At 54.0% G+C, this 23468-nt stretch overlaps 1 protein-coding gene across 2 annotated transcripts in view; it reads left to right on the top strand.

Annotated features, from left to right (window-relative positions):
- CRHR2 (corticotropin releasing hormone receptor 2) overlaps nucleotides 1-23468 on the top strand; it is a 44075-nt gene that overhangs the window by 6698 nt on the left and 13909 nt on the right. Inside the window, exons 2-3 of one of the 2 annotated variants that reach the window (XM_061197882.1) lie at nucleotides 2866-2959; nucleotides 9846-9971. In XM_061197882.1, coding sequence (XP_061053865.1) covers nucleotides 2866-2959; nucleotides 9846-9971 — 220 coding nt within the window. Of the gene's footprint in view, nucleotides 1-2865; nucleotides 2960-9532; nucleotides 9685-9845; nucleotides 9972-23468 lie in introns of those variants that run through there. The other variant, XM_061197883.1, reaches the window with a different exon arrangement.

Genomic DNA, 23468 nt, shown 5'->3' with positions numbered 1-23468 from the left:
TTTAAAGGCGGAGGCCAAGGCTCAAAAAAGTTAAGTAACTTGGCCAAGGCCACAGAGCTAAGAAGCAACATCCCCAGAGCCCTGAACATGGGCATGTCTGCAGTCTGCTGCCTCTGAGAGCTCATCACCCAGGCCTTGGGGATAATTATTCATGACTGTGTCTCTGCTTTCCCTGGCCCGCCGTGGGCTTTCTGGGGGCACCGGTCTCTCCTTCCTCCTCCCTGCCCGCCTCTCCCCCACACACCCACCACCATTAGCAGCAGCGGCTCTGTCCAAAATGGGCACCTCCAGGGTATGTTGCAGGTTTGAACTGAGTCAAATCCGCCCAACCAGCCCCCTTGAAGAGAATGAACATCTTTGGCTTTGCCAGCTTATTCGACCAGTGGAGAAGGAGTTGGAGACGGAGCCCAGACTTGGAAATTATTCCAAAACCACTTCTGATCTGCTCGCCCATTTTGCCCAGGCTTGAACAGCACACATCAATACTGAGCATGGCAGCCAGTGCCCCCTGCTTTGCTCAGCAAGGAGACTCAGCCACGGCCTCAGATGGCAGCGACTGATACAAGGAGAGCCCCACAGTGCCTGAGTCCTGGCGGAGGATGCCCGGCCGCCCCTGTCCATGAGCTCAGAGCCAAGTGTTCAGACCCTCCCAAAGTTGAACATGAGATGCCTGAGTGATGGGGCCACAGTGTGGCCACTGGGGGCTTTGAGAAGAGGAGCTTGCATCTAAGATGCAGAGTCTGGTTGGTCCGAGCCCACCATCAACACCACACGCCTCTGCATTGAGCATTGCCTCTCCCGTGACTTCCAGAGGCTGGTGGCTCACTGGGAACTCAGCCCTGCCCCCTGCCCCCAGAGAGATCGTACTAGCTGCTTCTCAAACGAAGAGAAGGGGGATGGGAAAGGGGGATGGGTTAGGCTTAGGGCCCACACTCTCCTGACCCAGCTGAGGGTGGGGCATCAGAACACTCCCAGAACCCAGGGTGTCCCCTCCCCAGCCCACCTCACCCCTGGCAGGTGGCTCTCTGGACAGCCAGGCCTTCATGATGCCCAAGAAGCTGATGCTGGGGAGCTCCTGGCAGCCCTGGGGTATGTGAACAGCAAAACCATGGCCTCCAGTGTCTGTCCTGCAGGCCAAGCGGCCAGAGCTCCCGGCTGAGGGCTCAGGAAGCCCCTCACAGCAGCCAGACGCACACACACTACACGCACTATACACATACTACTCACACACACAACCACACACCCCACACAGACACATACACACCCCACACACATACCCCTTGCACACACACTAATCTCACACACAGCACCTCTGCTTCCCAGCGCTTCCTCCTGCCTCCAGCCGTGTGGAGACAGTTGGCAGAACCCAGGTGCAGTGAGTGCCTGTAAGTGGTGGCTGTGCCGTCCTCGGCTCTCCCACCTGACCGAGCGGGGTCATTAATTAGGAGCTCCAGGCCGGCGTGGTGAGGCAGAGCATGCAGCCTCCAGCCCCAGCACAGGAAATGGACTGAGCCCGACGTGGGGAACGTGATGTTTGAGGGCTGTCGGGCTCTGGTCCTGGGGACATCCTGGGGCAAACATTGACCCAGCTGCCAGGATGGAAATATCTGACAGGCAGGAGAAAGGGGAGGGGCTGCCCACTAGTGGGGCAGTGCCTTCCAGAATCCCAGGACTAGGAATATCGGTGTTGGGGGGATGTGCAAAAGTCATCTTGCATACACATGCACAAGTGCACGTGTGCGCACACACTGGCCACAAGGTAAGAGAAGTGGTGGTCTTGGAAAGAATGGGAGACAAGGGTTAGAATTTTAGAGGGCATTGCTTTTGTTCAGTTTCACACCATGCACTTCCCAGCCTCTCTGCCTTTGCACGTGTTTTGCTCTCTATCTAGGATGCCTTTCCTGGCCCCACCCTTATCAGCTGGGCAAACTCCTACTCAACCTTCAAAGCCCACATCAGCATGACCTCCTCTGTGATGCTACCTTATTCCTTCTCAGCAAATTGTAGACACTGTAACAAGTTGATTACCCATCCATCTTTCCCTCCAGAAGATGGTCCCCTGAAGGGCAGAGATAACCACATCTACTTTGTCCCTCTACATCCAGCACTCCCTCATGATTTTTTCAGGAGATGGGATCCTAGATGGTTTCTGTCTTTTGGATGGAATTGCCGTTGTTGCAACAATCACGTTTGTTCCCTGGCAAGTGCTCACATTGGCACAGTGGTTCCTTCCTTTTCCCCTACTCATCTGTCTGGTTGCCCCCAAAGTGCCACCTCTTCCAGGAAGCCTCCCCTGTCTTCCCAAGTCCAAGTTAGGAGTCCCATGTGTTAACATTTGTAACTGCCTGTTTACCTGTGTGACAGGGAAACAAAGTCAAATCATCCACTCTTCTCCCCTCTTTTCTGCACCTTCCAAGCCTAGGGGCTCCCTACCTGGCCGGGGACTACCCTGAGGACACCGTGTCCCCCAGCCAGGACCTGACACACAGTAGGCACAGTACAAATGTTTGCTGGGGAAACGAAGGGCTGGCGGACACCCCCACCCCAGCTTTGGTGACAGAAGGACACGGGGCACATCCCATCTGGAAGAAGAGACCTTTGGGGGCCAAGGGATGGACAGAGCATTAGTCTTCCCTTGGGAGCCAAGATGCACTAGACCACTTCTAAGGCCTTTTCAGGGTTCCAGGTCTGGCCAGGCTGCTGTTCTGCTGTGTGGCCTTGGGCATCTCCCTCCTCTGTTTTCTCCTCTGTACAATAGAGGGTAAGGGATGAGTGACAGGACGAGGCGGGGTGGGGTGGGGGACAGGCAGACATGTGCTGTCACTGTATGGCCAGGGCCTGACCCTCATTTCTCCTGTCCTCTAGGCGGCCGGGCCCAGCCAGGCACCCAGAGACCAGCCTGTGTGGATGCTACTGGAACAGTACTGCCATGCAATCACGACCCTCACCAACCTCTCAGGTATGCCAGCCCCCTGCCACCACCGGCAGCAGAGCCCGGAAGCTGAGGGCGGGCCCAGGGCCTGGGGGAGAAGCGGGCTCTCCCGGGCCAGCCCCAGCTCAGCAGGTGGTGAAGGGTGACTGGCTTCCAGGCCCGGGCCTTGTGTCTGTCCTTGGGCAGCCCCTTCCCCACTGGGGCTCAGGTCCTTCACCGACGATGAAGAACTTGGCCGGGAGTCCTTCTCCAGCTCCCGGCTCCCTGCGTCTACACCCAAGGAAGCTGGCTGGCCTGGCATTCAGGTGCCCGAGGAGGGGGCACCTTGCTGCTCTCAAACTCCAGCAAGAAGGTGTAAAACACATTCTCCCTTTGCCGTGGCTACAGGTGTTACCTCCTGGTAAGAACCTGTGAAGTAGCAGCTGGGACCCTGAGTTCTGACCCCTTAGAGTTTCCTGGCGGCTGATTCAGAGTCAGGGTTAGCCACTGCAGAGCTAACTCAGAAGAGCCCCGGGCCTTAACGGGCTCTGGAAAGATGTCCCCAAGGCCCTGCCCAGTGTCCTGGCCTTCTCAGGGCTGCATCCACAGAAGCAGCAAGGAAGGAGGAGGGCTGTGGGTGCCCTTGGGATCTGGAGCTACTGCCAGAACACAAGGAGACAAGGGTGCTGGCCAGAACTGGGACCCAGCACCAAACACAGCCCGAGTCACGCATAAAGAGGAAAACCTTGGTGTCTGCCCTCCTTAACAGTGGAGTGGTCGAGAGCTCAGGTGTTAGGGTTAGACAGACCCAAGTCTGGATCCTAGCTCTTCCACCTAACAACTTTGTGACCCTGGACGAGTCAGCCAACCCATCTGTATTAATTTGCTTGGGCTGCTGTAAAATACCGCAGACTGGGTAGCTTAAACAACAGAAATTTATTTTCTCATGATTCTGGACCTTAAAAGTCCAAGACCAAGGTGTCAACAGAGTTGGTTCCTTCTGAGGCTTCTCTCCTTGGCTGGTAGATGGCCATCTTCTCCCTGTGTCTTCACATGGTCTTCCCCCTGCGTGCGTCTGTGTCCTAATCTCCTTTTTTTACAAGGACCCTCGTCACATTGGATTAGGGCCCACCCTAATGACCTCATTTTAAAGCAATGGCCTCTTTAAAGAACCTATCTCCAAATACAGTCAAATTCTGATGTATTAAGGATTGGGGCTTCAACATATGGATTTGGGGGTCACTATTCAGCCTGTAACATCTGAGCCTCAGTTTCCTCATCTGTTAACAATTGGTCAAAGTCGACCTCAGAGGCTTACCGTGAAGGTTGAAAGAGAGACCATGGCTACACCAGCGTGTCAAGCAGCCATCGGGCAAAAAATGGAGGCCCCCCATTTCAGGAGAGCTCCCACCCTCCCCTCTCCAGAACTCTTTGCTCTCAGAGGCAACACTTGTTTATCAGCAAATCCACCACCTTCTCCCTGCCCTCCCTCTTTGCCCAGTGTGTGGCATGGACCCTCGCCTTCCCCGTGACCCCTGGCAGGTGATATGCATCCTCCCCACCTCTGAGCCTAGTGGAGAGAGTCCCAGCCTCTCCAAACACGAGCTCTGCCCTGCTTGACTTGTCATATCATCCATCTGTTTATAAATGGAATACATATTACATATATTTAATTTGGAAAAAATATTTTTATAAACCGAAGAAGACGATAAGTACTCATTATCCCACAACCCAGGACTTTTTTATAATGTTTACATCCGCCAGAAGTTTATCAAACCATAGAGCCTCATGTTTTTTCTTTTCTTCTTTTTTCCACAAAACTGGAATGATCCTGTGTCCACAGTTTTGTAACCTGCTTTTTCCTCTTGTAATTCAGAGTGAACATTTCCCTGTGTCATTAATTATTCATCCACCACTTTGCTGTGGTGCTGCCTAGCAGCCACCGTGGGGACGCATCATCCTTCATTACCCATGCCCCTGCGGTGGGACATGCAGGCTGTTAGGATGCCCTCGGACTTCAGGGATAGTTTCTCAGGTCCCCACATGGTAGGGATCTCCTTTTAGGTGTCCACTGATTGAGAAAATGCATATTGACTAACAAAGTTCAGAAACAAGTAGAAACAAACAACCTATTGTTTAGACGTACATTCATGCGATAAAACTGAAAAAACTAAGAGCAAAGGAATGATAAACACAACATTCAAAAGAATGTTCCCTCTGAGGGAGGAGTATATAGATAAATTTGTAAGTGATTGGTAATGATCTAGTTTTGGATTGGGCAATAGATTCCTTATATGTGCTACTACATACAAACTTCCATAAAAGAAAAGACTAAAATAAAATAAAGTTGGGCCATATATGGGCTAATGATGACAAGAAGTCATGAATCAAAGACTCTGATCAATTAAAATGCATGCCCCTGAGGTACAAATAAAGGAAAAACACGCATAATCACAAGAGACTTAAGGCAGGCTTTAAGTGGATTATTTCTGTTTTATTCATCACAGAGGAATCTAATAGAGCATATACTGTAAGTTGTAAGGCATATTATTTTTTCAGTCCATAGGCAATATAAGGATCCAGATGGAATCAAGGATTCCTTGAAATAACTCCCTAATCCAATACACACACACACACACACACACACACACACACACACACACCCCAGGGCTGGTCAAATGGGAAGAGAACCTTGGTCTGGGAGACAGGGCTGCTGCCAGGGCATTTGTTCTTTCAGTGGTGACTCACTGAGCACAGGCCTGGAGCATTCTGATGGGTGCTGGGGACTGCTTAGTGAACATGACCAGCCCTGCCCTCTAGGAGTCACAGTAGAAAAACCAACAACCTTGATGTGACATCGACCAGCACCCAGCAGACGGAGGCACGGAGAAGGGCCACCCACCCCAGACAAGACAAAGCAGGTGAGGGCTAAGCTGAACATTAGAAGGGTGAATGGGAGTCGGCTAGGCTAACTGGAGCACAGCGGTAAGGGCATTCCCGGCAGAGGGAACAGCACATGCGAAGGTACAGAGGTAGAGAATGTTCCCAGGGAATGGCGAATTGTTCCAAAGTGCATCTCAAGTTGAGCAGGAGCGAGAGGATGGGGAATAGACAATCATGAAGAATGTTGTTTGCAGTGCTAAAGAGCTGGGCTCTGTCCCGAGGGCAATGGGGAGTCGCTCTTGTGAGAAGAAGTCACACGGTCTTAAAGAAATCACTTCCTCCCCCAGTGAAGGAGACAAGGAGCCCAGTCTGCTGTGGAGATGAGAATGGCCTGGGAGCCGTTGGAGAGGAAGTTCCTTTTCCTCCTCTGGGCCTCCCTTTGGCCATCTGTAAATGACAGTGTGGGGTTGGACGGTTGCCAGGGGCCTGAAGCCTGATCCCAAGGCTCAACCTGAAGACACCAGGCCATCTCCCCTGTGCCAACGTGGAGTGGGGTAGGATGGGGAAGCAGTATCTGGCCTGGCCGGGGGCACTGTCCCCAGTGCTGCAGGGCAAGAGAGGGGCACCTTCTGGCCTCTCCCAGGCCTCCATGTCCTCAGCAGTCCCACTGTAACTGCAGTGAACCCCACAACCTGTCCCAGCCCTGCATACTCCCTGTCTCTTCAGCCTGACAGAGCACAGCCCCATCAGACATGCAAAGGCAGACTCTGTCCCCTCAAATCCTGTTTTCCAGCTGACGTTTGATGGGTGGTGGGATGAGTGAGAGAACGTGTGTGTGCTGTGCAGACACGCGACTGTGCGAGACACCGTGTGTCTTTCCATTGTGCTGTGCACGCCTATCCGGTGTTAGCTGTGCGCTGGAGGACCATCCACTGCCACTGCAGCTGACATCAGAGGTGGGCCAGAGGCACCTGACCCACCCCCGCTCTGCTCATGACACCCAGGTATCCTCCCCAGCACCTGTCACACTTCCCTGAACTTATTTGCAACCTGTCCCACCAGCCTGGGGGCACACAGACTGTCCCAAATACCGCTGCCCCAATGCCTGGCCTGGGAGCTCACCTCCATCCCAGGGACCTCCCACCCACCTCTGCTTCCTTAGCTAGCAAAAAGCCCCAGACTTTATTAATTGTAGTTGAATTTAATCTAAGTGAGGAAAGTTTTCGCTCTTTACAATATCTTCCTTGTTTACCTATTTGCGGACACTAAACTGAGCTGTAAAATCAACTTGTTCCAAAGCCGCTCCTTTTTTCATTTTCCTCTCTGTCACATCTAGAATAACTGTCATACCTATGATAATAAACTCCATGATGAAATGGCCCTGCATCCTGGAAACCAGGGGACCCCAGGTCTGTGGGCCTGTGCTCAGGCCCTGACTGTCCCGTCAAGATGCAGAATGAACTTTGCCTCTGCCCCTGAAATGGTCACTTCCCAGAGGAACCTATATCCCATGTGCTGTCCCAGTTAAGAGCAGTCCAGGTCACCCAGGCCAACCTTCCATTCTTCGTGTGAGATGATAAGTCCTTGGCCTATGGTCACGGGGCACTCACCACCCCATGAGATAGCTGCTTTTCCTGTGCTGTGGCTCTGGTGATGAACAGATTAACAACTTAGCTTGATCTCTCCTTTTCCCCCTGTGCTGGGATCAGTGTGTGGAGAGCCCTCCTTTGTGCATGAATGAGACTAATTCCCAATGAAGAAATGGGCTGATCCTGCCGGCCACACTCTAGCCTATGTGGGACCCTGTGGGGCAGGGCTCAGTCTGGGACCAGGGCCGAATCTCAGCCTGGGACTGGCAACAGGACTCTGCCTAGGGTTGGAGTTGGGACTCAACTGATCCTCACCTGCTCCTGGCACTGGTTATTAGGGACACTAAGGGACCTCTGCCTCTGCAGCTGCCCGAGCTGAGCCAAGGGCTCTGTCCATTCAAAAGGCAGAAGACAGACCTGGCTGGCTGGTCTGTACCTTGTACCTGCCAATCAGCTGGCCCTGGAGAGATTCCTGTGCTCAGCCCTGGTCTCAGTGCTCTCTGACTCTGCCTGGGCAGTGACAGCAGCATTAATATGGAGGCTGGTGAGATTGGAGCACACAAAGGCAGCCCAGCCTGCCTCTTCTCCTCTCCCTGCTCAGGGTATAATGCTGGCTCAGGGTGGTCTCAGCCTTCTCTGGCAGCTTTGTTCCCAGTGGAGGATGGCAAGAAGGGATAGGTCTAGCTCCCCTGGGGCTTCCAGCCCAGCTGGGACTGGGTCCCAGCTCTCCCTGCCCTCTGAAGACAGAAACACATACACTCACACACACGTTCACACACATGTACATCTTCCTTTGTACGTCTGCCTTTGCATCTCATAACTCAGAACCAGAGCTTGTCAGGGCTGGGAGGGGCCTCTAAGAACATGTCACTGATGGAGAAACTGCCCCAGAAGAGAGGGTGAGAATTGGGGTAAAATGCATAGAGAGTAGAGACGGAGACAGAGGGAGTAGAGACTGAGTTGGGGTGAACAACACCCCAGGCCCTGTCTCTTGAGCCCAGATCCCCCCACTCAGCAGGCATGAGCAGTGGGCCTGCCCTAGGCACTCAGAGTGGAACCACAGGGAATTATGGAGCAGGCAGTCCTGAGGGGCCTAGGCAAATTCCAAATAAAGGTTTTTAGCTCCTCCACACTTGTTATGGGGTCTGATCTCTCCTACACACACACACACACACACACACACACACACAGGTGTGGAACCAGTTTCAGGCAGCCTGCCCAAGCCAAGAGGAAGAGAGGGTCTCACTTCTCACTTTATTCCCTCTGAAACCCAGGGCAGTAAGACCCGGGTGTTTGAAATCCTCCAGATAATTTCAGCCAGATTCTCCCCTGGACTTCTCCATGTCATTAAATGGCAACACCACCCCCGCCCCTAGTCACCCAAGCGGCAGACCTAGCATTACCCCTGCCTCCTGGCTCCTGTTGGGAGCCACACACCCACTCCTCTCTCCAGTTCCTCCTCACCAGGGCTGGCACTCCCCGAAGTCCCTCTCCATCCCGGCCCCCAGGGCTTGGTCCGGGTCTGCACCCATTCAGGCCATTTGATCTCACTAGACTCTTCAGTGGCTCCCTTGCTTCCCTCGAAGCCCCTCCAATCCACTTCCTTCCCAGAGGCCAAGGGGACTTTTCTAGAGCGCACATCTGCACGTGGACTCGCCACTCCCCCTGTCGCCCCCTCCAGTGTCCTCCCTCAAGAAGGAGAAAGTCAGGCGGCGAGCCACCCAATTCTGGCTCCTCGGGCGGGCGGGCACGCTTTGCTGCGCCATGCAACCCCTGGGCCTCGATCCTCGGACGGGTCATTCCGCCCACCAGGCCCACACTCTCCATTCACCGCCACCCTCCCCCGGACCTTGCCCGCGACTGAGAAGGCGGACCCAGGGCAGGGCTGGTGGGCCGGGGGCGGGAGCCTGGGCCAGGGCGAGAGGAGCCGCCTGGCCCCGCCCCCTGGTGCCGCCATTGGCCGCGACCTAGCGGGTGGACCGGCAGCTCCGTGCGCTCTGCAGCTCCTCTCCGCCAAGGTCCCGACTTGGCAGCTCCGGGCGATCCGGCGCAGCGTCCGGAGGCTGTCCGGAAGGTCGGGCTGGGCGAGCAGGGCCAGGACCCTGCGCTCCCTCGGCCGCTCACTCTCGAACCCAGCCCCTGGCAGCCACGCCGGACGCGCACTCACACTCCCTCTCGGCGCGCGGCTCCGGGGCGCGATGGACGCGGCACTGCTCCACAGCCTGCTGGAGGCCAACTGCAGCCTGGAGCTGGCAGAAGAGCTGCTCTTGGACGGCTGGGGGCTGCCCCTGGACCCCGAGGGTAGGCGGGAGGCGAGCGGACCGGGTCGGCGCGAGCTCCTTCCCTGGCGCGCTGGGTGCCCCCAGGGCCCCGCGCTCCGAGCGCCTCGCGCCCTACGTCCTGCGGCGCTCCGCGCCCCCAGCAACCCCTCTGAGCCCCGCTCTGCTCTCTCCCGTCGCCAGGTCCCTACTCCTACTGCAACACGACCTTGGACCAGATCGGGACGTGCTGGCCCCGGAGCGCGGCCGGAGCTCTGGTGGAGAGGCAGTGCCCCGAGTACTTCAACGGCGTCAAGTACAACACGACCCGTGAGTGTCCCCCGGACCCTCCGCCGCGGGTTCAGCACCCGCCTCCCAGGAGGGCGGTTTAGGGGGTAGCGAGGGCTCCGGACCCAGCGTCGAAGACCTAAGGGCGGTGGCACCGTCCTACGGCCGGCGTTAAAGACATAATACTGTGGGCGCTCCCTCTGCCCCTACCTCACTGTTAGCTTCAGACCTCAGTAAGGCAGTGATTTGCCCACGATTCCCGTGCTCCAATGCGCTGAGAGCCCAGAAAGGAGAGAAGGAAATACTTCCTTCCTTTTGAGGACAAACCTCTCTCCCACATTATATACTCTTGGTGCCTGAAGTTTCTCCATTAGGGCGTCTCTTTGTTTAGCCAGTTTCCGCCCCCCCATGTCCCCGGGGAGGTGGGAAGGGGTGGGGCGCATAGGCTAAGTTCCCAACCCCCAGGGTGAGTGCCACGATCAGACTCTACTGTGGGAGAGGAGGAGAGCAGGAGGCAGGAAAAATGGGGTGAGGCTTGTGTTGGGGGGCATGCAAAGCGTAGCCGTTTCTGGGCCGGAGTGTGGGGTGTAGCCTCTTCCCTACCCAGATGTCCCCGGACTGGCCCTCTGGGCTGTGAGTCCGGGCGGTGGTCAGCACTACTCCTGCTGCCCAGGTAACGCATGGTGTCTGAATCAGAACCGCCCACCCCCACTCCCTGGGAGAACAGCCTGTGCTCTCCTTCCTCCTGGCCAATCACGGGCTGGCTTGACACTCTGGGGAGGACGGCAGCAGAGGCTACAGGAGTCACACAGCATCCAGGTGGGGTTGTTCCGGATGGGCTCTGGGAGGGGAGGGGGTGCCTGAGTCTATGCCCTGTGGAAGGTCTGATGGGAGCCAAGTGGGAGTGTCTTGTGAGACCGTGGAATGCAGCATCACTAGCCCACCCTGAACAGCCACTCGCATCTCCAGCCCCACCCCACCAGCAAAGAGCCTTCTGAGACGCTGGGCAAGAGTGGAGGGCATCTGTTTGTCTGAAGCCCCTCATCTTGGAAACATCATAGCAACCTGTCTCTGAATGTGTGTCTGAATAGTGGCACAGCTCCCCTGTCACCTCACTCGCGCGCGCACACACACACATACACACACATGCCTGTCCAAACTCAGGCCTTCACCCCAGAGATGGTTAGAGGGCTAGATGGTAGCATCTGCATCTGAGGCTGAGCGGCATTCCCCTGTCTGCACCAGCGGAGGGCTCTCGTGTCCCAGAGAACAGCTGTGCTTGGAGGAGTCCAATGGCAGTGGTGCTCCTAATGGAAGGGAGTGAGAGAGGTAGTGGGGCTGCTGAGGAAGATTTCTGCGTCATCTGACCACACTTCCTATCCATGATTAAAACATACCTCCCTGGGAGGAGGTGAGGTCCCTGACCCAGGAGATGTGCAAGCAGAAGGAATGGCTTCCACGCTCCTTCCCTGAGTCCTGAGATTATAAAACTGTATTTTTAGGATCTTGTGAGCCGTGTGGGGTGGGGCAGTGGAGATTAGGGGCCCTGACTCAGTCTGAGCCTGGAGACCAAGTGCTAACTGAGGTGATGCGGCCCCTCCACCCCACGGCCTGTGGACCTGAGGCAGCTCTGCTCTGGTTCCTACAGCCTGAGCTGTCCCCTCTCTCCCCAACCAGCCTGGAGTCCCCGAGGACAGGGCCTGGATCTCTTCTCCATGGCCAAGCTGAGCACAGTATTCAAACAGTTTATTAAACAGCTACTATGTGCCAGCCACTGCACTGGCATTGAGGCCCCCACTCACAATTGCAACAGACAAAAGGGATGCAGAGTGATAAATGCCCTGTTTGGCAGTGCAAGGGAGCTATGGGATGAGGAGGAAGAGGGGAGGGGAGGCGAGAAGACTTCCCAAAGGACGTGCCGCAGCACGTACCAGACCACTCACATCACGTCAGATGAGAAGTTGAAAAAAGGTCAGGGTGCCACGGAGGTTGACAAACGTAGTGCCAGTTAGCCCCTGGTACTAATGAACAGTTTTCTTCATTTGGACCAAAGTGCTGCCCGCACTCTGACTTCTGGCGAATGGGAGAAGCATGTGGGACAGAAGCAGCATTGCCATTAACCAGTGTGGCGGCTGAGGTGGGAAGAGCCGAGGTAGCTAATGGCAATGACAATGGGGTGATTGATTTCTCTCCTCCCCTGCCTCCTAGCCACCGCATCCTCCGACTCTGTTTGCCTTTTCAGTGGGATCTTTCCTGGAGAAAGAAGGACACGGGGAGGGGAAAAGCTCCTATGAGAAGCCTGGGGGAAGAGGAGGAAGGGTCCCGGCTCCTCTTCCTGCCCAATTTTGTTATGCTACAGCCAGACCCCTGCTGAAGCCTCATGTTTTAGAGGGCGGGCATTGCCCGCATGGGACAGAAGCTTAGGCAACAGTCCTCGTGTACTTTTGTCCACTCAGCTGAGCACAGAGAATCGGCCGCAAAGCTACCAAGTGTGGATCATGGTCCAGGTGCCAGCTACCGCTGAGAGAGCTTGCATACATAATCCCATCATCCCCACCTCCCTAAGGCCCCCTGAGATATGTACTGCTCTTATGCCCATATTGCTGATGAGAAAACTGAGGCTCAGAGACATGAAGTCACTTTTTTCAAGGTTATAATCAGCTCCTTCAGCCGTCACTCTTAACCACCGGGCAACACCACATCCATGAGAGACAGTTTGCGAGAAGAGCTTAGAGGGACAGGAAAAGACTCATGCCTTCACCCTGGAGGATCAGGGAGGGTTTAGCCTCTGAGCTGGACTTCTAGGGGCAGGTGGGATTTTAGTAGGTGAAAGTATAGTGAGTCTAGGGGCAGAGACGGGGACCGTGCTTTGTGCCTCGGGACTGGCCAGTGTTATATGGAGCACAGGTAGTAGGAGAAAGAAGCAGATGAGACCAGATGGGTGGATGCTGGTCAGATGACGCACGGTATTGCAGAGGACTTCACCTTTGGTGCAGGAGGGAGCCTAGGGGAGCTTGTGAGCAGAGGAGCTCAGCTTTGGGGCACAGAGTCTCTGGTGGCAAAAGGAGGGGTTAGGAGGCTACTGTAACTGACCCAGGTCAAGTGGAGGCTGCGAGAGCAGAAGAGGGCATGGATGCATTTGTAACTGACAAGACTGGGATGAGACAGGGAAGAGGGAGGATTCAGGGACCACACTAGGAAAATGCTGAGCACAGTAGAGGATATGTGGACTCTGAGGAGCTGGAGGGACATCTGAGTGAAGATGTGGAGAACGCAATTGGCTGGATGAGGAAGCCCAGGCTAGTGCCTTGGTCTGGAGACAAGGTATTCAGGAGTTCTTGTGTGGTTAGCTAACAGCTACAGGTAGCAAGTGTGGGAGACTTGGTCAGAGCCTTGTTATTCTTACCCAGAGACTGTTTCCAGATGCAGCAATGGCCAAGGGAAGGGAAGAGACTTGTTCAAGGCCACACATGCTCGTCCATGGCAGAACCCAGTTAAGTGTCCACGTGTCCGAGTCCCCTCCAGTGTTTTCCCCCACCTGGCGCAGGTTCTGTGTGTCTGTACTGTCATTTGACTTGTGTTAACTCATTAATCTTTACACACACCCAATGACAGAGACATAGTAGTATCCTCATATTACACATGGGGAAACTGAGGCACAGAGAAATTAAGTGACTTTCCCAAAGTCACACAGCTTATAACAGAACAAGGATTCTAACTAAGGCTCTGCTGCCTCTGAGAAAGCAAATCTGATGGGTTAAACAGAGAAGGAATTTGTTGAAAGGCTATCGGGGAGCTTACAGAATTACTGGGTGGAACGGAGAACCAGAACCAGAAATGGGGTCCCCAGCCAAGAACTCAGGGCAGAGCTGGCCCAGTGAGGGAACCCCTACTCTCCCTGAGTGGGCCCTGACAACGCCACGAGCCCTGGTCACCAGATGGGCCATGGCCCTGCTGTCATCACTGCCTTGGGTTCTTAAGCTTCCTGCAGTGGTCCCCAGGAAACCTTCTGCCCATCTCCATTTTGTGGGCCCCCAGCTCACTGATTTCCTCTGGGCCAGTGCATCTGTTGAGGTGGGGGGAGTGTGGAGCTTTGGGTCCCACGCTCCAGCTCTGGCTACAAGGGAGCCTAGAAGGTGAGGCCCTGGCATTTCAGCCCTATGGCAGGAGGTGTTCTCTGCCTCTCCCAGGTTTCCCCGAGCCCATATGGGAATCAGGTTCAAATTCTGGGCCACCCAAAACTATCATAATGTCCATACACAGAACCTGGGGCAAGTCCCACCCCCTTCCTGGGCCTCAGTCTCCCTGTCTGTAGGGAGAAGGGAAGTGGATTAGCCCAGCAGTGGTCTGGCCGGAGGTGGGCACTGTATTCCATTTTCCTCCCACCTCTCACCTGTATTCCACTCCTGTGCCCATCTCTATGTGCGTGTCTCTCTCTGTGTTGCTCTCTTTGTCTCCATGGCTCTATCTCTGTTTCTATTTCTAGGTTTGGTTCTATCTCTGTCTCTGGGTGCATTTTCTCTCTGTCTCTTTCTGTGTGTATGTCTCTGTGTATTTCTCAGTCTCTATCTTGTTTTCTATCTATGTGATTCTCTTTCCCTCCCTCCCTCCCTCCATCTTCCCTCTCCAGCTCCCTTCCTTCCTCTCTCTCTCCTTCCCCCTACCCCTCTCTCCATCCCCCCTCCCTTCCTGCCTTCTCCCCAAATCCTCTATCTCTCCCTCCTCCCATCCCTCATTCTATCTGCCCTACTCAGGCACCTCCTCTTGCCTGTCCCTATGGTCCTCGTGGCTGCAAAGAGGGTTCCGCAGCCTCGTGGACAGGGTCATTTTCCTCCTGCGGAATCACTAAGCCCAGCCCGGCTCAGCCTCGGCTCCTTGACCTCAGGCTCACAGGACCATGTCCTGCTGAGAATGGCAGGCCCATCAATACTGAGGCATCTGCCAGGACAGGGGAAGAGATGCCTCACCTAACCCAACCCTTTGGGGAGGACTGGGGGGTCTCCACTTCCCAGAACCCCAGTCTAGAGACATTCTGAAGCCCTAGTTGTGTTAAAATGGAAACACATAAACTAGGTGGTCTCCAGCCACAGGGGTCTTCCCACTGGGTCTGCCTGCTTGTGCTCAGGAACCAGGGGTGATGAGAAAGGCTGAGCCCTGTCCTCAGAGAGCCCCAGGCTGCTTAAAGACCAAGCTCACACAAATCAACCATCAGGGATTGGAAAGATGGGTTTGGTGGGCACTAGAGCATTCCTGGAAGGCTTCCTGGAGAGGGTGGGAGCGGTTCTTGAAGGTCTTGAAGCAGTGGGGACATTACATTTGTTGAGGACAGGCCTGGTGCTGGGGTGGAGCCTCAAGGAGGGTCCCAGGTAGATGGCCCCCTGGGTTGAGGAATAGAAGCTGTGACTCCAGGAACTCAGGTCTGCATTCCCAGTCCCCAGTGAGACCCAACCACACCCTGACCCCTGAAGCCCAAGGGTCAGCAGTGACCCTGTGTGTGAGAACTGTCCCCTGCTGGGAGAGAGGGAAAGTGGGACAGGCATGACCATCACTGAGGGTCTGGCTGAGGGAAGGAGGAGGAAAGAGAGACAGAGCAGAAAGGATGCCCCTCTAGCCATCCAGACACCTGAGAACTTCCCAGCTGTGAGGCCTTCTGTGCTGAGTTCAGCCCTCCCCGCTCCTGCTGCTTAAGGCTGGGAAATGACTGGACCAGAGAGGAAAAGACACTTGCCCAGGGTCCCACAGAGAGCCAGGGCCCTGAATAGCCTCAGCAGGCTCTGGGAGCTCTCAGCCCATGCTCTAGCATTTTTCCACCTCTGCGTGCATGGGGCGCAGACAGCTGAGAAATGTAACAGTGGAGTCTCAGCTGTCCCTCTGCTTAAGGACCCTTCATCTCGGGGAAGACCAAAGATGCAGCCACCCGCTACTTTCCCTCGCCCCTTCCCCAGGAATCCTCCACTTAATGTCCCGTTCCCTGTCCAGGTTCACCTTTTATTGGGTTTGTGGGTATGTTGCCTCTTCTCCACTAGAAAGAAGCTCTTCAAAGCGGCATAAGACCTGACCCAGCCTTCCAGGGGCTCCTGTGTTAGAGAGAGAGAGATTCTTAAAGAGAACTTTTTGCTATTTGCTCTTAAGTGAAATAGCACAGCCAAGGCTGTAGGAGTACATGGGAGGAGGTTGATTCCAAAAAAGAGGGAGAAGCAAGTTGGGAAGACTTCATGGAGGAAGTGCTGGGGAGCAGGGCCTTGAAAAATTGGGCGAGTGATGTGTCAGGTGGAAGGGAGGGTGGGAACAGAGGTGGAGAGGGAATAGGGCCGGATCATGGAGGCCTTGAATGGCAGGGCGTGGGCCTCGGTTCTGCTAGCATTAGAGCCCCAGCTGCTTGTCCATAGCGTCATGACGCAGGACTGGAGTACTCTGGAAGGATGCCGCTTGATGGTCAGGATGTACCATCTAAATCTGAATCCAGATTGGCTGGGAACTTTGACTTTGTCCTTCCCCTTCCCTCCCTCCTGCTACTGAGTCAGAGGCTGCAGCATCCTTCCCTGCCCACTCCCCCCACACCCTGGCAACCCCAGTAGGGTCTGGAACCCCCAGGGCAAATCGCCACCCCCAGTGACTCTCAGGAACCACCCCAAAGGACCCCAAATGCAGTTCACCCACCTCAAACCAGGTGCCTCAGAGTCTGGCCAGAATTTCCTTTCACAGCTCCTGCAGGGGTGGGGCTGGAGGCGAGGAACAGCAGGAAGAACCCAGACCCAGCTTCAGGAGAGCTCACCTAAGTCCTGGCTGTGCCGCGGTTCACTGAGTGCCGGGCAGCTCCACCCCATCTAAGTCTCGATTTCCTTATCTGTGTAAAGGACACAGAAAACATGCTAACCTCATGGGGCCCCGTCACGACTAGGAGACGACGCTGCCTAGGGCTCCCCGTGCCCAGCTAGGCTATTGTCAGCAAGGGGAGGAGAGTGAGGCCTAGGGTCTGGAAGGAGGAGCAGTCGTGTCTCCGGGATCAGGTCCTTGAGGGTCCCACTCCCACCGAGGATGGTTGTCCTTCTGAGGTCGTGTGGCCTTCTGTTGTCCCTGAGAGGCACCAAACTGTGTGGTCTCTGGGTGGTGTCTTGGGAGGGGGCGGTCTGTCTACACTAAGAGGGTCTGATCCCCAAAGGCCTCTGGAGAGAAGCAGCCCCTTGGCCCCCAGAGACCCCTGTGTTAACAGGAGGACTTAGGACTCTGCCAGCCAGAGATGTCTTCACCGCCCTCCCCACTCGCCCACCCCCATCACTTCACAGAAACGATGGTTGGGAGCCAGTTCTAATCCTGCTTGTCTCACCTTTGGGCAGGGTTTTCTCCTCTATGGGCCTCCGTTTCTCTGTACAGGGTGGGCGGTGAGCTGGGTGAGTTGTCGTGGCCCCTTCCCCTGACATCCTCCACCCCACGGCAGCCTCTGCCGCCGGGTTCCTTCTCTCCGCCTCCCTCCGCTGGCTGGCGTCATGGCGACGAGCTGGTTGAGCGTTGCTAGGCATGACTGGAAGGAGGGAGCCCTGCACAGTAGGGGCTGGAGCAGGGGCAGGCACCTCCTCCCACTTGCCCCTTCCCTGGGGAGGCCAGTGATCTCACACAGTGAGCTGGATTCCACTCACACCTCTTCCCTTTTTCGTGGGCCCACTGTGGTCTCCATGAATCTGCTTTGTGCCTCCCTGACTCAGTTTCCCCACTGTCTGCTCTAAGTGTGGACATTTACCCCTGCCATACCTACTCAAGGACGGAGGGGCATCATGGGTGAAAAGCCCTTTAGAAATAGAGAGCTGAGGGTTTGGGGAGGTGCAGAATGGACAAGGGGGTCTGCAGAGCAGTGTCCACACAATACTGAAGATATGGGAAAGAAGTTCCCTTCTCTCATCCCAGATGTCACGAGCAGGTGGCCCCGAGGAGGCCCTTCCCAACCTGATGACTGGGTTGGTGATAGCAGATTCCCGATCTCTCAACCCAGCAGGTTGGTCCTGAGCTTGGCTGAGCATCACCAGCTGCCCCCACCAATGTGCGGTGATTAGATCAAGACGGGAACCGTTCAAGCTTAACTCAGGGAGACGCACATTGTTTGGGAAGCTCAGGGAGACTGTGCTGTTGGCACCATGACTGTACCGTGTTTCCCCAAATGGTCTCTTAACTGGAGGTGAAAAGTAATTAGTCATGCCCACAGTATCACTGCCTAGTCCAGGCAGTAGAGATTTTTCCCACAAAAGAAAAGTGACCTAAGGTGTAGGTCGCAAGCCAGACAGGAAGGAGGTAGCTAGGTCTGCAGTAGTCCCACTGCAGGGGAAAGCAGTAAGGGGATGGAGGGTGGCATATCTGGCCCTTTAGGCATTTTCTGCTCTGGGGGTCCAGGCACTAAGTGGCTAGGACACTGCAGAGGTGGCACAACTGACTACATCTTCTGGAACACAGGGTAGCAGGGAGAGCCTCTCCCTTCCAGAAACACTGACTCCAGGATATCCCATGAGAAAGTGTGTCCTGGGGGAGAGAGATCTATTTCTGCCCCTTCATTGCTGGTGACCCTGGATATGTCTCCCTCTTTGGGTCTCTTTAGACCAAATGAAGGAGAAGTTGCCTCGCCCTCTTAAATTCCCAAGGAGATGCCTGCTGACTCAGTTCCCAATTTACTTTCTTGCCTGGAATCTGGAGGATGCTGGCCACAGGTTTGCTATTTCAGATGGACACCCCTACCCAACAAGGGTTGGACTTACAGTGTCAACACTTCTGGCAGTGGGGCTCAGCCTGCCCATGGCATGAGTGTGAGACTCAAGATGCTCCTGCACGTGGGACAGTTTTGCATTTGCCATGCAGCTTGGCAGAGCCTGGGCATCCAAGGTGACAAACTCTCCTCTTGGCCCACCCTGAGCCTCTCATTCTCATTTGGAGTTCCCCGGTAACCTAGACAACAGCACCACCTCGGTCCATCCTGAGCCCCTGTGTGCACAGCTCTGTGTAGCCCTTAAGAAAGGGCCAGAGGTGACCTAGGCCTTGCCACCCCTACTCCTTAGCTACCTGGGAAGGCATGACCCCTTTACAGAAATCAATGAGAGAACAATACCGACCCAGCATGAGCTAAGAGAAGTGAGCAGCTGACCCTCCAGGGGCTGGAGCAGTTATGGAAGCACCTGGAGGTACTAGGACTGAAGCTGGGCATTGAAGAGGGTCATGGATTATCTTGACCTTCTTGGCCTGGGCCCAGGGCTATGGGTTGAATGGGCAGAGCGGGGAGGGCCAAGTCTTAGGCGCTCTCCAAGGTCCCCCACCTGCGTTCATGGTGTGAAGTGGGCAGCGGTAGCACTTTGCTGTCCGTGGTGCTGAAAGTTTCAGTCCTGCACATGACCTCATCCCTTCAGTAAATATTGCTTCTGGCCCTTCCCATCACCCTGTCAGCACCCTCCCACCCTCACTTCTTGTCATCCTCTTTCCCGACAGCCAGTGACCACATTGCTGCTCCTCCACCACATTCCCACTCATCCCCATGCCCAACCTGTCTCTGGCACTCTCTCCCTCATAACCACCACCAAAAAATGGTCCCTCATGGTCCCCATCTCCCATATATTGCCAGTTCGACTATCAGAGATAGAAGTGCCAACCCCGGGAGTGCTTGAAAGTGATGTATGGATGTCTGGGGTTGTCACAATGGCTTGAGGGTACTACTGGCAGTTAGCAGATTGAAAAGTCCCACACAACAAATACTTGACCCACCTGAGATGCCAATAGCATCACTGAGAAGCAGTTTACATTACTTTTTCTGAGTGGGGAAAATGAGGCCGAGAGGGATGGGATTTAGCCAAGGTCACTTAATCAGCCAGAGACAAAACTACAGCTAGAATTTAGGCTTCCATCTTCTCCCAGCCAGGCTCCTGGACCTCTCAGGTGACTGCCCAAATCAGAAGCTCTTGTCAAAGTGTCAGCATCTGAAAGGGACAGAGCAGATTGTAATGAGGGCTTTCAACAGACCAGGGCCACTCTGGGGGCAGAGTCCTGGCACACTGCAGGGGATAGAGTCCAGGCTTCCCAGACCACAGAGCTCTGGAAGAGAAGACCCTGCCTGCATCATCCAGACCCTAATGCCCCTGGCAGACTACACTGCACACCATTGGCATCGATCTTCAGCGGAGGCACCTGTGTTGCTGTGGTAACAGGCACCCACCTCACTACATCCACCCCCACAGTTCTGGCCTGGCCATGTGCCCTCAGACTCTCCGTGCCCATCTTCCTGCGGTTCCCAAGGGGGACTCTTCCTGTCTTACATTCTCCTGTCCAAGGCTGTGCCTGAGGGCTCAGTGTCCTCATTAGCTAGCTCCCTCGAAGTGCTGGGAACATCTCTCTTCCAGTCCCCTGTTTCCCAGTGTCTATAGCCAGAGCCTCATTCCCAGGCATGGCTGGGCCCCCAGAGGGAAGCCTCCTCCCACCACTACATCCCACATCTCAGACCCTGCTTTCCAAGGTTTCAACAGACCTGAGTCAATTTGATTCAGCCCACATATACTCAATGGCTCACTCCTGAGCAGGGATCTGTTGACTCCAATATGGTTTCTTCCTACTTGTCTGTCCCCAGGGAGCTCAAGTTCAGTAGCAAAGAGAGGAAGGATCAATTCTAAAGAATGAGACTTATAGTGAGTTATGGCAAATGCTCTAAAAGAGATTTTTCTTTTTCAAACTATGTTGTACAATAGTGGATTGTGAAGTAAATTTAGTGGGTTGTGACTAGTATTTGTATATAGAATAAATATAATTCATTAGAAAGTAATAGAAAGAAAAATATTATAGCTGTGGTCAAGATAAATTTCACTTTGTGAAACTGGATTCAGTCATGGGAGCGGTGTGTGTGTGTGTGTACTGGACTGTGAGATGAAATGGATATGTGGCTGTAGTTCAAGGGCAATAGAGTGTGAAGACCTATGTTTCAAGAGATGGGAAGACATAGAGGAGGTGTTTAGAGGGAAAAAGAAGAGATTACTTAATACCTTGGGTGTTGGGGAAGCCTCCAGGAGGAGGTGGCATTAGAGCTGGGGGTTAAAAGATAAGTAGGAGTTTGTAGGACTGTGTCCATGAGTAGAGGGTGTCTCAAGGGGTGGTTCAGTACGGAGCTCGGTGTGTGCCAGGCCTGCTGGTGTAAATGTCAACTGCCATGTGGAGTGGTAGAGATGGGTCAGGAAAGTTCGGCTGGGGCCCAGGTGCCAAGGGCCTTGAATAGCACACCAAGAAAGTCGGACTTTATTCCCAAGAGCAATAAAAAGCTGCTGATGGCTTTTATTCAGAAATCAGCATGATCACTCTGGCAGTGGGGGTAAAGGATAGAGAGTCGAGGGGAGCAAGAGATGAAGCCAGGAGGCAAGATAGGAGGGTGTTGTGCCAGTGCAAGGTTACTAGAGAGTGGGTGGAAGGGTGGGCAGGAGAGGGATGGACTCCGGAAAAAGAAAGAGGAGACAGAATCCACAGAGCTTGGTACCCCAGGGGCATTGATGTGAGGGATCAGAAAGGTCTCAGATCTGCAGCATCTCTATCCTGACCCCCTCCTTTCCGCAAGCCCGCCCCGTGGTCAGTACCACCACAAGATATCATACTTGGGAGATGAGTATTCTGAGGTCTTGTCCTCAGGGAGCCCCACACTGATCTGAGACACCGAACTCACCCACCTGAACAACTGAGGCCAGGTCATGAGCAAGGGCTGGAATGTGGGGCTCAGGCTGTCAGGACTGAGAGGGTTGGGGGCATTGGGAAGCTCAGGAGAAAGAGACTCGTGAGATGCAAGCAATCAAAGAGGCCTTCCTGGAGGAAGGAGCTTAGCACTGACTTCAGAAAAGCTAGACAACATCTAGGAACACATTCAGAGAAGATAAATTTTTCTGCCCTTTGAACCATAGCCAAGATCAGGGTCTGTCTCACCTCACACAGGCCTGTTGAGAAGGACTCTAAATCCCCATCAGGGAGGGACTGTTCATTTTACAAAATCACCCACCCTCCCAAAATGCCTTTACATTGGTCCCGTTGGCTTCACCCCATACTCTGTCCTTAAGTTCAGTAACATCACTGACCCTATGCATCAAATTCTCTTAACACACAACCTTTCTTTCTTTCTCTTAACATACCACCTGTAGGAAAACAATCCTGTAGAGGGAGAAAACCCAAGTGGGGAATTGGGTGCCATGGTCAGGGGCTAGGAGCTAGTGTCCTCACATTGGGGTCAGAGTCGGTGTCAGACCAGCATTGGCCTGACTGACTCACACTTGGGCCAGGGACCTGCCAGAGGCAGGCCTCGCTGACAGGTGACAGGCCCAGGAGGCAGGAATAGGCCAGTAAAAATCCCGAATTTGAAAAATCTATAAGCTCAGAGCACCAAATTAAAAAACAATTAGGCTAATAGAATCTCCCCCATTGTTTCTGCTCTTCTGCAAGTGCTCCTTCATAACTCCATTGCTTTTAACTCACTGTTAGCTCAGCGGAAGTGGATTTTTAAAGTAATTATTTCAGAACTCATTGCTTCCAAAAACAATCTAAGGTTCCCCCTTCAGCTCTGTGACTCTGTGCTCTGTGAGCTATTTTTTAAAAATTAGCTTTATATTGTGATTCTAATGTAAGCCCAAAAGAAAAATCCACAAACAACTGCCCATTAGCCAGAGAGCAGAACGCTGGTACAAATTATCCCCAAACAATAGACTGTTTAGAATTTTTAAGTAAGCGGGGGAGGTAGGGTACATAAGACAGCAAAATGCAGAGCAGAGGCTGGCAGAGGGCTTTGGAGGTATCAGGTGTGAGGCATTCCTCTGGCTGGAAGTGACGGTGGGCTACCTGGAGAGCGTGGCTTAGGAGCTAGATCTTGACAGTCAAGCTAGGATTTAAAGAAAATATGCGCCTTCCTTGAACTTCATACATCCCCCTTCAATAAAACCCTCACTTCAGTACATCAGACACTGATGCTCTGAAATGTCTTTTCCCACATCACATTCCAACTTTAACACAGAGCCAGGTTCTCAAACATTTAGAGATCACATGCTGGTCTCCCAGGCAGCCGCAGCTCAAGGTCAGCAGCACAGTCCTGTTTCCCTATATTGCTGTCATTCCTGTACTGCTACTCAGTAGCCTAGGGGTTAGGAACATAAACCCTGAAGCCAGACCTTCTGGGTTTGAATCTTCTCATCTTTGTATCCTTGGCAAGCTGCTTGATCTCCCTGTGCCTCAGTTTTCTCATCTGTAAAATGGGTTAATCTCAGTACCTACTCCATGGGGTTGCCTGAGGATTGAATGGACGAGTGTAAACAAAGCAGTTAGAAGAGGACCTGCTACAGGGCAAACACCTGCTGTATAAATAGTGACTATGGTGAAAGTGGAGGTGCCGATACTGGTGGGAAAAGTATGGATCTCATGAGCATAAAATGATTGCGATTAGGATGGAAACTCTTCGGCATGCTGAAAGCAGTGAATCTTCAGCCACATCCCAGGGCTCACCGTGGGGTTCAGTTTCAAACAAAATTAAAGGAAGTGTACAAAATGCTAGTCAAAAAT

This window comes from Eubalaena glacialis, chromosome 8 (genome assembly GCF_028564815.1).
Source record: "Eubalaena glacialis isolate mEubGla1 chromosome 8, mEubGla1.1.hap2.+ XY, whole genome shotgun sequence".
NCBI classification, from domain to species: Eukaryota; Metazoa; Chordata; class Mammalia; order Artiodactyla; family Balaenidae; genus Eubalaena; species Eubalaena glacialis.
The sequence above is the reverse complement of the archived record's forward strand: the minus strand, read 5'-3'. Positions and strand labels throughout refer to the sequence as shown.